The sequence below is a fragment of the Salvelinus alpinus genome, chromosome 2 (genome assembly GCF_045679555.1).
Source record: "Salvelinus alpinus chromosome 2, SLU_Salpinus.1, whole genome shotgun sequence".
In the NCBI taxonomy this organism is placed as follows: Eukaryota; Metazoa; Chordata; class Actinopteri; order Salmoniformes; family Salmonidae; genus Salvelinus; species Salvelinus alpinus.
In genome coordinates, this window is record NC_092087.1 from 68,707,446 (window position 1) to 68,724,858 (window position 17,413).

The 17,413-nt window shown below is 44.1% G+C and overlaps 1 protein-coding gene across 6 annotated transcripts in view; it reads left to right on the forward strand.

The window, feature by feature from the left end:
* Positions 1–17,413, forward strand: part of LOC139567532 (testis-expressed protein 2-like) — a 64,523-nt gene that overhangs the window by 43,364 nt on the left and 3,746 nt on the right. For 4 of the 6 annotated variants that reach the window (XM_071388867.1, XM_071388866.1, XM_071388865.1 and 1 more), the window contains exons 4-12: positions 3,644–3,844; positions 4,120–4,444; positions 4,720–4,952; positions 5,150–5,314; positions 6,005–6,104; positions 13,496–13,622; positions 16,379–16,492; positions 16,670–16,879; positions 17,257–17,377. In XM_071388867.1, coding sequence (XP_071244968.1) covers positions 3,644–3,844; positions 4,120–4,444; positions 4,720–4,952; positions 5,150–5,314; positions 6,005–6,104; positions 13,496–13,622; positions 16,379–16,492; positions 16,670–16,879; positions 17,257–17,377 — 1,596 coding nt within the window. The other 2 variants (XM_071388869.1, XM_071388870.1) reach the window with 2 other exon arrangements.

Sequence of the window (17,413 nt, forward strand, 5' to 3'; positions counted from 1 at the left end):
GAACTTTCCCAATACTTGTGTTATATCAGAGCAAAGCTGCTTTAGACCGAACATTAGAGAGATCGATTTCTCAAGGTCGACCTGTAATTCACTAGCCTTGATCTCATTAGTGTTCATTGTAAATTTTAAGAAGAAGCTGGATGACCGTCTTGTAGCCTGGTCTTAATAGCGGCAAATGATTATTTTAGCTCCTGCTGTTGTCAATGTAATACTGTTTTCATAAAAGCAACTTAAAATACTTTCACATGAAACTTCTAATGTTCCCAGATTTTTCAGAAGTCCTAGTTGGAGGAATCCTCCAGTTGGGACTTCTTAAGAACCTGGGAATTTGGGAATTGTGCAAAACTTGTAGAGAATGAATCGTAAGAGCACCATGAAGTAGGCCTAGATCAGGTCTCTTTTTAGACTGACTGATCACCTACATGTAACTGACAAAATAAAGGCAACACCAACAAAGTGTCTTAATAGGGCGTTGGGCCAACGTGAGTTGCCAGAACAGCTTCAATGCACCGGGGCATAGATCCTTAAAGTGTCTGGAACTCTATTGGAGGGATGCGACACTATTCTTACATGAGAAATTCCATCATTTTGTGTTATTTTGTTGATGGTGGTTGAAAATAATGTCTCAGGTGCTGCTCCAGAGTCTCCCATAAGTGTGCAATTGGTTTGAGATCTGGTGACTGAGACGCACACAGACACCCTACCCCATTTTCAAAGTCACTGAGATCTCTCCTAGATATTGTAGCCAAAATAATGGGCAAAAGGGCACTAAGCATGATGGGACGATATTTCTTAATTAACTCAGGAACCTCACCTGTGTGGCACCACCTGCTTTCAATATACTTTGTATCCCTCATTTACACAAGTTTCCTTTATTTTGGCAGTTACCTGTACACTGTTTCAGCACCCATCATGATCCTTGACTGGCTTAAAGGCATACTTTGGGATTTTAGCAATGAGGCGAATTATCTACTCCCCCAGAGTCAGATGAACTAGTGGATACCATTTCTATGTCTCGGTGTCCAGTATGAAAAGTTAGAGGTAGTTTTGCGAACCAATGCTAACTAACATTAGCGCAATGACTGGAAGTCTATGGGTATCTGCTAGCATCCTGTCACAGCCTCTTCTATTATCCTCCTCTAGTCTACTGACTAGTCTCAAGACAAATGCAGATGCCTGTTGTGACAGACCACATAAAGTGCCATTCAGAGAAGAAATATGCCTATTTGAGCATCAAATGAGATTGACATCAAAGTGGTGAGAGAGACAGAGGGAGCAAAAGAGCGAGGCGCAGAGGCAAATATACCTCATCATCCATTGTTAGCGCTAATAGACAATAAATTACCTGAGGGAAGTTGTTTTAGCGCTAGCCAGCTGGCTCATTCAGCAGCATTAGCACTCAAATGGATCAGACAGACCATACCCACTGTGGCTATATATCATACTCAAAGCCTGTTAGCCTACTTCTCTTCACTGCTAATGTCCTCCATAGCTTGCCAGACAGTAATAGGCTCTGTGGTAGAGTGGTCACCCCACGTCCCGTGGCCCTCTTCCAAATGATGTCACCTCTGGACTGGCTGTGAAGGCCAGTCGGTCAGTCACATAATATAATGGAGAGGGTTCACTGTCTTGTTTGACCCCCACATATTGGAAAGCTGATGATAACATCACCGGCAGACAGCACACAAGCACATTAACTGGTAGGCTTTATTGTCCTGGGCTTGGCCTTGTCAGTCAAAGGGACAGTGAATGGTGGTGTTATGGACACAAAAGGGATAGGCTTTGTTCAGGACTATAATATGAGAATTTGGCGACAACAGTGTCTTCTCTATTTCTGTGTCTCGCTCTCTTTCTCTCTTATTCTCTCACATGCCCCCTCTGTCTCCTCTCTTTTTTCCGTCTTTATTTCTGTCATTCTCTCTCTCTCTCGCTCTCCCTCCTCCCTCTCTTCATGTCTAGCTGTAGGAGCAATAGAACCAGCACATCTAGGCCTATATCAAGTTTCCTGCAGGAGACTTGTGTGTCTGTGATGGCAAAGCTCTAGGGGCCGTCTTGATCTCTGCGAAGAGGAAGGGGCGAGATGAGACTGGAAGGTTGCATCCTAAATTGCACCCTATTCCCTATATAGTGCACTACTTCGGACTCAGCTGGCGAGGAGAAGAGGCAGCGAGTTACTAGATGACTGCTGTCGCGATTTTACTATCCTCTTCAATCTACTGCCGTCGGATGAGGATTGTGTTAGTGGTTCAAGGCCAAACCAGCGGTGAAATATTTCACATGGTGGAATGAAATAACGTGAACAATATGCACTGGTTGTAAAAGCGATGATAGCCACTAGGAGCAACCGGTCTCAATCGTCACTATACCTAACAGTGCAGACCATCAGGGTTGAGGTGAAGTCGTGGATTGTTGTGTTTGAGTCTGTGATGGCATCACCGTTGTTTGAAGGTTAAGCATTTTAGAAGTTACTGGTCCCGTCTGTGGCATGGGGCATGTCCAGGGATTTAGACTGGCTTCATTTCCACCTCTTAGATTTGATTAGGCCTAGTAGTTTATGTTGATAGCAGTGACATTAGAACATACACACACAGTGTCCAGTCTAAGCCAGCAGGAGTGATTTATGACGGGAAAACCGCTAGATAAATCAACACAGTTCATTTTCTACCATAAAGTTTTATAATTGACCTCCACACCAAATATGTTTGGAAGCTATTTTTCAAAAACAAATTATGACTTTTTGACCCTCCCACTACATCATTTTGGTCTAATGGGGCGCCCTAGCTCACAAAGGGATTGGCTTTTCATTTTAATACTTATTGCATGTTCATAAATTGAAATGAGAACGCAAACAAACCCAGGAAAGGAGCTGAAAGGCTATCTACTAAGCCAAAGAGACAATGAAATGATTGGCTCAGGTCTATTGACAAGACATGCATCATATTTCTCAGCAGCCTACTTTGAGCATTGCCAAGTTCATCTTTATCTGTTCCAGAGGATTTTTACACACACACCGGAGTTGTGAACTCAATTTTGACACAACGATTGTGATTTAGTTTCTATACGTAGACGGAATCGGATGTTCATGCATTTAACATGAATTTGCTTTGCCAGGTGCCTAAAATCATTGTGTCTTTCCGGAAGGGTTCAGCAGTACAGAAGGTTCATACAGTGCATTTTTTTCTCATTTTGTTACTTCACAGCCTTATTCTAAAATGGATGCAATTATTAATTTTTCTCATCAGTCTACACACAATACCCAATAAAGACAAAGCGAAAACAGGTTTTTAGACATTTTTGTAAATGTATAATAAAAAAAAACATACCTTATTTACCCAAGTATTCAGACCCTTTGCTATGAGACTCAAAATTGAGCTCAGCTGCATCCTGTTTCCATTGATCATCCTTGATGTTTCTACAACTTGATTGGACGTCACCTGTGGTCAATTCAATTGATTGGACATGATTTGGAAAGGCACACACCTGTCTATATAAGGTCCCACAATTGACAGTGCATGTCAGAGCAAAAACCAAGCCATGTCGAAGGAATTGTCCTTAGAGCTCCGAGACAAGATTGTGTCGACGCACAGATCTAGGGAAGGGTACCAAAAAATAGCCTGACTCATTTCTCTATCTCACCCTGCAGGGCTGGATGAACGAGATAGTGAACTACGACCCGGAGACATACCACGCCACTCTGACCCACTCTGTGTATGTGAGACTGGAGGGCTCCATCCTGCGCCTGTCCAAACCCAACCGCAACATCGCCCGGCGGGCCACGCATAACGAATCCAAGCCTGATGTCAGCTACATCAGCCAGAAGATCTACGACCTCACTGATAGCAAGGTGGGTGCATTTCCGCCTAGGCACAGATCTAGAATCAGCTTCCCCTCCCCCAATCCTAACCGTAACCATTTTAAAGTGGAAAATGCAGATTGACCCAAGATCAGCTACGGGCGCGGGTGAGGAGGGGTTGTGGGTGTATGTGTCACCATCTGCTATATATTATATATAGTATACGTGGTGTGTGTCCTTGGCCTTTGTCTTCGAGTCAATTTCAGTTTAAGTTCCCATTAGGCCACATACACCTAACTCAATCAATCCTTGTATTCCCTCTCTAGATCTTTCTGGTGCCCCAGAGTCTGGCCAGGAAGCGCGTGTGGAACAAGAAGTACCCTATCTGCATCGAGCTGGCCAAGCAGGACGACTTCATGTCCAAGGCAGAGGGCGACCACAGTGAAACCACACACGAGAGAACCACGACCACAGGAGAGGCCACCGCGGGGACGGAGGAGGCCAAAAGGTCCAGTGGTCCAGAGCTGACCCTGTACCTGTTTGGTCGGACAGGGAGAGAGAAGGAGGAGTGGCACCGGAGGATCCTGCTGGCCTCCAAGCCCCCCAAGACGGGGATGAAGAGAGCCACCAGTCTGCAGGGAATTAAGACTGGTGAGTGGATGGATCTAGGTGACACACACACACTCACGGACCAACTTACACACACATTCTTCCATACTAGTTATTTACAGGAAGTTGTCGCTTGTTGAGTCTCTTGACTCAACACTCATGTCTGGCGCTAGCATGCTTGCACATATATAGTGTGACAATGTGAATGCACCTGAGGAAAGTGCAAGACTACATTTGTATTTCATAATGCACATGAAATATTTTGATCCAGCTGCTTCTTTCTAATATCTTGTTCACCTTTGACCCCCCACCGTCAGCCTTGAACTCCCACAGCCGCAGCAGCAGCCGGAGCAGTCTGGACGAGGTGCTAGCGTCTCAGCCAAGGACCAAGGACTCAACAGCAGGCATAACAGCCAAGACCAAGTCCCTACTGGACTACAGTGTCTACATGGCCACCCTGGTGCCCCCCGAGACTGCCACTGCCACCCCCATCGCTGCCACTAGTCCCGTAGTCCAGAGTCCACAGAGTAGCCCTGGGTTGGGCAAGAAGGTACACCATCAACACTCCCTTATTTTTTTCTCTTTTTGTGTCTTTAAAAAAAAATAACTTTACTGTACTATACTCTATTATTAAATAAATCATTTGTTTTTATTATACATTTCAGTAAATAAATCAAATTACAGTGCTAAGTTAATGTTTATCACGCTTCCTTTTTTTCTCCTCTTGTGTCCCCGCCTCCCTACCAGTTGCTGAGCAGCAGCAGCTTTGGCCCTGTCTTGGTGCTGGGGGAGGAGGAGTCTGTTGCCTGGGTGAACTCTCTGATTGGCCGGGTGGCATGGGACTTCCTGGGCGAGCCCTACTGGGCCGATGTGGTCTCCAAGAAGATCCAGATGAAACTCAGCAAGATCCGGGTGAGTGGCCTTTGACCTCTTGCCTCTCACCTATGGCCCTCTGAGGGACAAAAGAGCATTCTTACACTGTTCTATCTGTACTGTATTCTGGTACCACTGAGCTCCAGAAGGGATGAAGAAGAGGGAGAGTGCAAGGTTTATCTGGCTCGGAAGAAGAGTAGAGAGCAAGAATGGGCCATGCATGCCTAATAAAGAAAAAACTAAATACAAATTGACCAGGGGACTTATGCCTCACAGTGGATCCTTACGACTCTGCAGGGACACACACACACACTCTAAATGTCAGCCACTTCTGCTGTGCAGCCCCGCCACAGGACTCAGACTCCACACTGGGCTCAGAGAGAGCCCCTCATTCCTCTCTCTCTCCATCCCTGTTTTGTATCCTGGTCCTTCGATTTATCCCCATTGTTTCATCTTTGGGGTTGTTACTAGCCCCACGATAGCCCTTCGTCTGGTCATATTCCCAATGTCATGTGGTGATGTTGGCTGTTAGTCTTGTTGTCTCAGCTAGCTGGCGTGAGGGAGTCAATAGGGGCCTTTGTGGCAGATGAGAATGACTAGTAGAATGTGGGAGATGTCGAGTGAGTGAGTGGCCTGTTACCATCAACCTCTAACTTGCACTTACTATACCCCTGCATCTGCAGACTGTGTGTGTAAAGACATCTGCTTGACTGTTTCTTTCTCCTCCAGCTCCCCTACTTCATGAACGAGCTGACCCTGACAGAGCTGGACATGGGCGTGGCCACTCCCAGAATCCTTGGCGCCTCCAAACCCTCAGTGGACCATCAAGGTAAGAACCCTGGACGTGTGCTACTGTACTGTCCATCAACCAAATCCTGACCAGTGAAGAAAACTGCAATGCGTTGTATTTATACACGCACTCAAACACACATACTCTGCCACTAACACACTCGCTCAGCCAGGCTCCCACTGTGCAATGTGCTATTAGCAGGTTTGAATTCCACTTCACACCGCCCCTGCGTTGCAATTGATCCCCTCCGCTGCGTGGTGACATTGTGGCAGAGGCAGCGCTGTCATTTGGAGCCGTGCTGTGCAATCTGTTTATTAGAATCACTGTTTCATTCAGGCAGGCCCTTTACGAGAAGGCATGAACTGCAGATTCAATCTCGCGCGGTTCGTGGGAATTATTGCAATCAAAAGGAGAGACCTTTTTACATTTCTTCAAAACAAATCAACTTTATTATTTAATTCCAGCAGTAAAGGAGCTTGTCAACGAGCACCCCCCCCCCCCCCTAGTTGATTCGTTGATAGCCCAACCAGCAGGACTAAAGCCACAGCATTTTATAGCAACGTCCATCCTCCTGGATGCTCGTGACAAATCACAGATGAGAGAATTTATTCATAGGCACATTTTGCTCTCATGCAACAGACATCAAGATTTACATGGCGCCAAATACCTGTCCCCAGTTCATTTACTGCTTGCTTGTACAAAAATGCTAATCCAACCTAGAATACAAAATAATTTCTTTTAAATAAACTGGTGATTAGTTCTCCCTGTTACCGACAGACACACAGACACTAATCATGAAATGGCATGTTGTCTAATCACCAATCCATTGTAAGTCCACTGTCCGTGTTAAAGAAGCCCGCTTTCAGCCCACACACACAGATGAGTGTTCTACAAATCCCCTATTCTGTTGCATAAAACAACCTTTTTATGCAATAACAGTATTATAACAATCTTGTCATTTCTGTTCTGACAGTTGATTTACATCCTCTGATTTATTCGGTACACGTCGCTACTGTTTAACACGTGTACATTTTCTCTGTTTTCACACACGCTCCACACTCTGCTCTGTCCTAGTACGGACGTGTCGGTGTGTTTTTTGTGATGACTCCCCACCGCTCCCTTATCCAGCCCCTTTCTCTGATGAATAAGATTGTAATATTAGGGCTCTGTGTTGAGTTCATCGGCTCTGTCATAACCCCTGGACCAGGGGACAGCAACACCACTGAGAGACACAATGTAATGACACAATTGTGGTCGCTAACAACAACCAAGCGACCACAATGACAGCAGCTATAACAATGCTAAGTGCTAACAAATACACCACTGACAGAAACAATGTAGTGCTAGCTAACAACGCTAACAACAACCAAGAGACCACAGTGACAGCGGAGATAGCAATGCAAACAACAACAGTGGCAAGGGTGATGGCCACAACGCCGACGCTAACAACGGCAGCAACAAGAACAAAAGACAAGTATCTTTTACATAGCCACTTAGCCAGTCATGCTAACAACAGCAACGATCACAACAGCAAGTTATAGGCTGGACATTCATTCAGCATTAGAAAAAGCAATGATGGTGAAGGAGGATAGATGTTTGGAAAGGGTTAAGGCTGCACACGCACTCACACAAACTAGACCGTCATATGATCGATAAGTAATGGGAATAGGTTATTCATTGAACAAGACGCCGGGCTGGTCCGTGTCGGTGATGACTTAATACTTCCATTCCATATTGTACGACTAAGAATTGTAACATTTCCGTTCATCGACAGGGGGAGCGTTTCCAATGCCAGTAGGGGCAATAGCTCAACTCAATATCACAAATTGACAACATTATCAATCAATATATCTAATAAGAAGAGTTTGATCATTATGTTCCCGCAGGAGTCAACCCAATCCTGATAGGCGTTTACTCACTCAGTATCACTCATTGACAACATTATCGATGAGTACCATGCTATGTTCATTAAGCTCTTGTTTAGAATATGATGCTACTGTGATGGAATGTGTTTTGTGGGAAAATGCCTTGCTAAGTACAATGTTATCAAGTCCTGAGCTGTTGAGTGGGTCACATGGTTATCTGTTAGACTGAGTAAATAAAGGCCGAGGTACACTAGAGGGGCTGTTAGTTGCACAATCAGCTTCTCAGTACAAACACACTGCAGTTTGTAAAGTACGGTGGAGCAGAAGTTTGGACAGTACATAATATGACTATTACTAGTAATAAATGCCTCAACTTTAGTAGAGTGACTATCGGTCGGTTGCTTTCTAGCAGAAGCGGAGTGTGTCTCGTGACATTTAACCGTCCAGCACCTTACCTTCCGTTTCCGTATTTGCACAGTAGGTAATCATTATTGGGTGCATACACAGCACATGTCATTTCTGGGTACATACACCCTTAATAATGAAGTTATGCCCCACAGTATAGATTTTCTTGCATCTTATTAGTGTGTGAATATTAGGAGAGATGGTTTCATATGACATGTAGATTAGGTACTTTACATTCTAGTAATGGCCAAAGATGACTGGCCCACTGAATGCCCCACTCCATTGGGGCATGGCCTCGCATTTTAATTGACGGCCTCGAATTTTTAATTGCATATTCAACAACTTACAAAAAAATTGAAGCTGAAATTCGGATTTTATTTTAGGAATAAGGCCTGTTTTTCTTTTGAAGCCAGAAGGAGGCTAGTATCAGCTACATTTTTGCCTTTACTAGACTATGGGGATATTTTATATATGAATGCTTCCGCTCAGTGTTTCAGATCAATTGACACCCTTTACCATGGCACTTTGAGATTTATTTTAAACTGCAAAACCCTTACGCACCACTGCACTTTGTATACCAGGGTTGGCTGGCCTTATCTAGTCACTCGTAGGCTCAGTCACTGGTATACTTTTATTTACAAAGCCATTTTGGGTTTACTACCTTTTTTATTTGGGCATTTTTATTGTTCAGAAATGTGGTGGGTACTCTCTTCGTTCGCTGGATTTTATCCTGCTAACTGTTCCAAATGTCCGAACTGAATTTGGTAAAAGGGCTTTTATATACTCTGCGCCATCGTCTTGGAACTTCTTACAAAATACTTTTAAACTGGAAAAACTTGTCCCGATTTTGATATTTTTAAATCACCGATGACTGATTCCCTGACCTGTCAATGTTTTTAATTAGCTGTTTTTGATTTTGTTATACTCTTGTCAATTCTATGGTTTTTACTAGATTACTTGTAGTTTGTCTGTAATTTTTGTAATGACTTGGTGCTGCCTATCCCGGCCAGGACGCTCTTGAAAAAGAGATTTTAAATCTCAATGAGCCCTTCCTGGTTAAATAAAAGTGAAATAAATAAATTAGCTAGGGCCCAGTCTTGAATCTGCTTCCCCCATGGGGCTGAGTTACAGACAGGAAGAGATGAACACTAGTGAAAGAATGTGTGTTTCTATGTCTGGCAGTTGGATTGTCGCTTCTCTGTCTTTCTACACTACCCATCTTTCATTCTACCAGTTTCTCTGTTCCCTCTCTCTGTTCCTCTCATACTATTTATTCCTCTTTTTGCCAAACACTCTCTGTCTCTCGGTGTCTCCATGCTGTTCCTCTGTGAGTCACTGCCACCAGTGTTTTGTCATTTCTATTACCCGGCGCTCCGATGAGACTTAATGAGAGAGGAAATGGATTCCACCACAGGCTAAGAGGGGAACAGATTCTGTTGGATCAGAGTTGGAGGAATGCACTTCCACTCCACTCAGGGGGACTGGGTTATGTTCATTAGTCACCAAACAGTAAAGTATTGAGTGAAATGGGGAGGGGCTACTTACACTTTTCCAATAAGAATGAACACAACCCAGGCTTCCACAGACAACCATTTTTTTTGTGGGTTGTTAATTGTGTTTTTGTGCGTGTTGTTATGGGTTTAAAGAGTAATCAGCTTTCTGGGAAAATACTGTGTTGTTGCCTGATGTTTTGGTGTAAGATGTTGTCAATGATATGGTGGTTCGATCCAACTAGGTTACAGAGTCCCACTATCTCGCAACCGAATGTTACTTGGTAATGATCATATGCTGCAACCGTTTCGAAATAGGCCCCCAAGTAAGTAGGGATTGGGTCAATATTGAACTCTCACTAATAGTAGAATTTGCTGACGAATCTAGCTAGAAAATATAATACATTTTACATCAACAAATAACCTTCAATTCATTACATTTTCATCTCTGAAACATGTTTGTATATTGTTTTTATTTTTTATTTTGGCAACTGCAGTGCTAACCCCCCCACCCTGACCACTGAATACCACTGTTCTAGACTGAGGCTAACACACAGCGGAACTGGCAATGTGCAGGTTAACAGACACATATTTGCTAGAATTCACCAACGTTTCAATCATTTGCATTGGAACAAGAGTATGCAACTAAAATGTTCCTTAAGGAAAATATTCCTCTAGATTACATTCTAAAGAAATGTTTATATAATCCAGGACTGTTCGAGAGGCCCAGTCTGTCCTCCAGGCAGCTCAAGGTCTCTGCCTTCTGCCCTTACTGGAAACTGCTGGGCAACCACGATCAATAAAACTCACTGGCAGTGGAATAGACGGTGGACCTAAGGACCCACATCTATCTGTCTGTCTGGTCCTGCTCTTCTCGTCTGACTCGTCACCAGGCCAGCTCACCCCAATTAGGCCAGAGTTGGTCGTTCAATACATCTCTCGCAACTAGCGATTTGGTGCTCCTCTCCCCACGCTATCAGCCCTCCCTTAACCTCTAACGCTGTCGGACACAGCCTTATTATCACCAGGGCCACACAGGGTTTGGCAAGGGTCCCAAGTCCCCGGGCTTTCTCTCTCTCACACACCATGGGGATGTGGTCTGAGCGGACAGGGCTGGGGTGCGTTTGTGTACGTTTGCGTTGTCTTGTGGTCACTTAGCACAGCTAGCGTTCAGGCTTGGCGAGGACGGTGTGGAGAAAGAAGCACAGCTTCTCCAACTCTCTGGGAGTGTTCACCCTGTAGGTGAATGGTGTCACTAGTTGGTTTTCATGCATAGTTCCTCGTTTTCTCACCCTGCTGTGTTTCTGTGAAAGCAACAGGAACAGTGAGGCTACAGGTCATTGATGGTCTATGAGCTTTCAACTAAAATGTTACTGTTTATGATTTTCCTCTTAAGCTTAAAGTCCTAGGTAAATTACCTTGGATGAAAGCCCACTAAAAAACTGGCCAACAATACTTAAAAATGAATATAATACTCAATGCTAATTACGTTTGTACCAAAACTTTCTGTCTAGCTATCAAGTCTCTTCTAGCTGTAAGTAGGACTAACATCTGTCATTTCAAAGCAGTGTTGTGCCGTTAAGGAGACATACAGTTGTCTTTCTGTACCCAGTGTTCTAAGACACGCCACGATAAAGACCCTGTCATATAGAGGATGTGTGTTATTCAATTAGACTCATACAGAGCTTCACTGTTCATTAAGGATCTCTTTACTTTGCTCCGTTTGTCTTTCCCTCGATCCTAGTCTCCCAGTCCCCGCCGCTGAAAAACATCTCCACAGCATGAATCTGCCACCACCATGCTTCACTATAGGGATGGTATTGGCCAGGTGATGAGCGGTGCCTGGTTTCCTCCAGACTTGAGGCTTGGTGTCAGGCTAAGGAGTTCAATCTTGGTTTCATCAGATCTGAGAGGCCTTTATAGGTGCCTTTTGGCAAACTCCAAGCGGGCTGTCATGTGCCTTTTTACTGTGGCTTCCGTCTGGCCACTCTACCATAAAGGCCTGATTGGTGGAGTGCTGCAGAGATGGTTGTCCTTCTGGAAGGTTCTCCGATCTCCACAGAGGATCTCTGGAGCTCTGTCAGTGACCATCAGGTTCTTGTTCACTTCCCTGTCCTTCTCCGATTGGTGTTTGGCCGGGCGGCCAGCTCTAGGAAGTATTGGTGGTTAAAATCTTCGGCCATCTAAGAACGATGGAGGCCACTGTGTTCTTGGGGACCTTCAATGCTGCAGACATTTTTTGGTACCCTTCCCCTGATCTGTGCCTCGACACAATCCTGTGTCGGAGCTCTACGGACAATTCCTTCGACCTCATGGCTTGGTTTTTTAATTTGAATTGAATTTACCACAGGTGGACTCCAATCAAGTTGTAGAAATATCTCAAGGATGATTAATGGAAACAGGATGCACCTGAGCTCAATTTCTCATAGCAAAGGGTCTGAATTCTTATCTAAATAAGGTATTTCTGTTTTCACTTTGTCTTTATGGGTTATTGAGTTTAGATTGATGAAATACATTTATTTAATACATTTTAGAGTAAGGCTTTAACTTAACAAAATGTGGAAAAAGTAAAGGGGTCTGAATACTTTCCATGCACTGTATGAGTCTGTGTGTCATCTATTGATTGACTGTCTGATTAAGCCGGTTTGAATTCCCATCATTCCTGCTGTGGGGGAGATACAATTGTTGTGTTAGTGTGAAGTCTTACTGTTGTTGCTAGGAGAAATTGTATGGTCTCTCTCTGTCTTGCTCTCACTAATGCACACACACACCTGCATCATCTATCAACCCAGGAGTGCCCCCTAGTGGTGTAAAGTGGCTCTCTCCCAAAGTACAGTTCCATGATGTGTGTGTCTGTGTTCCCGTGCTGCTGTGTAATAGTGTGTGTGATGGGCCCCCTGTCGGAGAACCCAGGTCTGCCCCATGTGAGGGAGGCTTTGGGCCGTGGCCTTGATAGGGTATTTCTCTAACCCAGATTAACAGAGCTGGGGCTTTGAGAAGAGACGCATGTTTATGCAGCGAGCAGCACCCCGCTGACATCAAACGAGCCCTATGAGGGGTATCGCACGGTGTCCAACTGTTTCCCCTCTGTTCAAAGGGTCCTGTGATCTCTCTCTCTTTTTGTATCCCTCACTTCGGTTCTCTTCCACTATCCGGCAATGAGAGAAGGATGGATGGATGGAGAGGGGAGGGAGATTTGAACGCGGGATGAACGTGGGGTTTCGAGATGCTAGGGGGAGGGGGAGGGGAACAGGCAGGGGAGCGAGGAAGACTGGGCGGGAGAAGTCAATGGCAGACTGAAGGCTAGTGTCCTGGAGCATTCGCCACAGACTGAGAACCTTTAGCCAGATCTACTCAACTTTTTGGCTCTGCAGATCTGGGAAGTTCATCACTTACTGTAGTTTCCAATGACTTTACCTGAAGCGCTGCTATTTGTCTTCATGCCTACGGTCAATGGTGGTAGGTTACTGTTCACAGCTGTGTCAAGTAGTTTGGTTTGTCAAAATGATCATCTAATATGTGTTGCTCCACTCCATTGTGATTCTTCCTAACACACATTGAGATGTGTAATTTCGACTACACACACGGGGACACACGTCACGCAGACCTGTCATCCCCCGCCCTGTACACACACCAACCTACGTCTGTCTGTGATGTCTGTCTCCCTCAGGTCTGTGGTTTGACTTGGAGATTTCGTACAGCGGCTCCTTCCTGATGACCCTGGAGACCAAGATGAACCTGATCAGACTGGGGAAGGACGGAGATGGCGTGCGCATCAGAGATATCAGCAAGGATGGGTAAGGGGAAGGAACGGTCCTCACTAAACACAACACTGACTGGTGTGTGACCTACTCTAATAATGATTGTAAACGTTCGTTCTAGGTTTACAGTGTAGGGTTAACAGTATTTTAACTATGAAACATTGAATGAACATAATTGCTCTCAAAGGTGGTTGCACAGGGTGGAATAACCTTCATTTTCCACAGTAAACATTTGTGTAGCCATATGGGAAGTATGAGACATTCTCTTCGCTATCCAGTGGCATATTAACCTTTTTTAATAGCTGCTTTGTTGACAAATGTGCACTGACGTTTAGGTTTTCTTGAAACAACTGTTAAAGGTTTACACTGTTTTCCTCCTCTGAACACATAATGAGAGAATTCGCTTTCCACATGATCAGGGGTTTAGCTACAGTTCTCTTTTAACTCGTCTTCTGTACACCACCTTTTTCTCTGTCCTTCCTTCCGTTCCTGGACGCACCCTTACATGGATGTTTTCTTCACCTGGTGAGTGCAGAGTTTCTCTGGGGCCTTCTCGTTTCCATTTTCGTTCCATTTCAATCTGTTTTTGTGGTCATTTCATTACATATAGCTTCCATCCCATCTAACTGACATTGTGAATGGGATCATTTTGTCAGTGTTCAGACTCTGTGTCCTAATGTGAACGCTAAAACAAAGGGGATCTCAAGAGGACGCATCAATCCATACTCAGTGTTTTCCATTAGCGCCGGCTGATGCTGTCGGCTAATCAGCCAGTTAGACTCATTTTTAGCTTGCTACATTTTCCACTTCATATTAGCTAGGTTACTTTTCATTTTAAAAGGTTCAATTCGCTATTCCTTCGAGCCCTGTCCCGCTCAAATGAACGATATGATTCTTCTAAAGATCTATTGGTAGGATAGGCGCCTGTCAGTCACAAAGCGAGCGATGACAGGGAAACGCAGCAGGGAGGAAGAAGTGAAGCGAGAGGTTTCACTCTCACCAAAATAAGCCCAATACGTTTCAATGGGATTATTTTAGACCTAAGCTTGTCGCCTGTCTTCCCTTGTTTGGGACGACTCCCCCCATTGTTAGGGCGGAGACATGAGCATCTTGTCATTATATACAGATTTCTTTACACGGAGTAGGTAGAGAGAGTGATGCTCATGAAATCCACGACTTAGCCTATTTTAATTTCTGACACTTATTTTCTTTTGGGTGTTTCCACATAGCCAGCCACGCGGAGTCGTGGAACTTTGTAAACTATTTACTGTGCATTGATTAATAACTGAACAGTAAGTGTTTACTAGTTTATCATAGGTGTCGAACTGACTGAATATAGTCCTTCTCCTATATCCCTTTGCCATTCATAAATCATACAACGTGGTTATATGTCCATGGTATCACATCGGGGCAAGTAAACCAAAGGATTTCCTTTCCTAGGATGTCGTTGTCTTGCCAGACAGTGACACTGAAGTGAGTGACTCTCATCTGTCAGTGTAGCATACCGAATCGCATCGGTGAGAGAGTCGTTCACTTGTCTCCCTAATTTTCATAGGCTACTGGTAGGCCTAGGCTTTTAGACGCTTACATGCAGACAAATTATGAAAACAATCGATGAAGATGGTGAATCATCATTGCAGAAACAATAGGTAGTGGAGAGCCTCATTCTGGTCCAAATATGATAATTAGGGCCCTCACAAAATGCAGGCATTAAAATGGAATTCAACAATATTAAAAAAATAAAATAAAAAATTAAACAATGTATTGAACTATAATTAATTTGCTCAAGTTTATCATAAGACATGAACAGAATCTGTCAATGCAACTTTCTGAAGAGGCAATGAAAATGCCTGTCTGTATGTGTGTAGTGCGCGGGTCTACCACTTTGTTTAAGTCATTAACGATTATGCTAAAGAAAACAGTCTTCTGGTAGATGGAAAAGCTTTCCCAACAACCTGCACAGTTAAATGTTAACTACAAACTACCCTATGCTTACCTGGCAAAATGATATCATGAGTGGGCATTTGTTTTGCAAACTCTAACATCACACTACTTTTTTTTTTTTTCAGACCTGAAGTGGTCTCTTGATGTGGTTTAAGCGTTATTGTGGACTTTCACATTTGTTGTTTTTCTTTTAAATTGTGAATTTTAAATGAAAAACCTGAAACAAATGGAATCCTCTTAAACAAAACCTTTTAATACATTTTTCTAGATCATGTGGGCTATTTCATATTTCTGTTTTAATTAACAACATAATTTGAAGAACAAGCATCATTGTGGCAATTCATATCTTGCAGGTAAACTGTAAATAAGACTTTAATCTCAAAGGTTTAATGTTCTCTTACTTAGTCCTGATCATATAAGCCTAGACTGAGACAATTTCCAAAATACACTGAACTCATACATATTCAGTAACTTAAATTGTCATGTCTTTCTACACAATACCACAACAAATGTTTCCATTCTGTGAGGAAAACTCGATAAAGTATTCAATAATTCAATGTGCTCGGGGGTGGGGGGGGGGCTGGCTGGCAGGCAGGCAGGCAATTTTATCTATTTGGCTTGCTACTCTATGTACTTGTGGAAAACACTGCTCTATCGTGGGTGGGTGCGTGTGTGCCCTCCAATGAATTGTGTGGGAACTCGGTGAGACTTCAAAGGGTCTAAATAACACTGAAAAACACTTGTATTTCCTCGTGTGAACAGGCTTTGTAGTTCTAAGAGGCACCTCTCCCTCTGAAAACAATGGGGATGAATCCATACTGAATCGTGTGTGTGTGTGTGTGTGCCAGGTACAGACCGCGGACGTACTGCCTGGCGGACAGTGATGAGGAGTCATCCAGTGCAGGGTCCTCAGACGAAGAGGATAGTTCAGAGGTCACCAATGATGTCCCTGGAGCAGAGGGGTGAGACTAATTACAGTGTATTTACTTTTACCCTAATTATTTACCTTGTTTACCTTTTTTAAAGTACCTTTCTGTACTACTTGTATGTAATCCAGACTAACTTAATTCAGACTTTTACATAAATCAAGGTAGATTTGCGCGACAAAGTAACACCCCTAAATCTCTCCTCTCCATTAGATACATGGGTGGCCGCCAGCCCAGTAAGATCATGCGCTTCGTGGACAAGATCGCCAAGTCCAAGTACTTCCAGAAGGCCACCGAGACAGAGTTCATCAAGAAGAAGATGGAGGAGGTGTCCAACACGCCCCTGCTGCTCACCGTGGAGGTACAGGAGCTCCGAGGAACGCTGGCCGTTAACATCCCACCTCCGCCCACTGACAGGATATGGTATGTTCTTAACAGCTTCATAAGTTATACATACCTCCGCCCACCGACAGGATATGCTACACCCCAACACATTCATACCACCACAATACATAATGAATACACTTTAATATAATAGTATAGGGGTGCCGATCAAACACTTGTTGGCATACTGTTGTGCACTAGTTAGTTCCGTTCTGCAATGTACTTCTGCCCTCTGCTGGTGACTGATCACATCCCTGGAAAACTGACATTTTATGTACCTTAGTAACCTTTACCATTAACTTGCCCACACAGTACAATAACCAATGACCCCAATGAGTGCTGCGTGATCTGTTATAGTTGACATCTACAGCCTGGAGTTTCTCTAGTGTGTTTGTTGACTCTGTTTTGAATCGCAGGTATGGCTTCAGGAGTCCACCCCACCTGGAGCTGAAGGCTCGGCCCAAACTGGGAGAGAGAGAGGTCACACTGGCCCACGTCACCGACTGGATCGAGAAGAAACTGGACCAGGAGTTTCAGGTATGCCTGTGTCTGCATGCCTGTGTCTGCATGCCT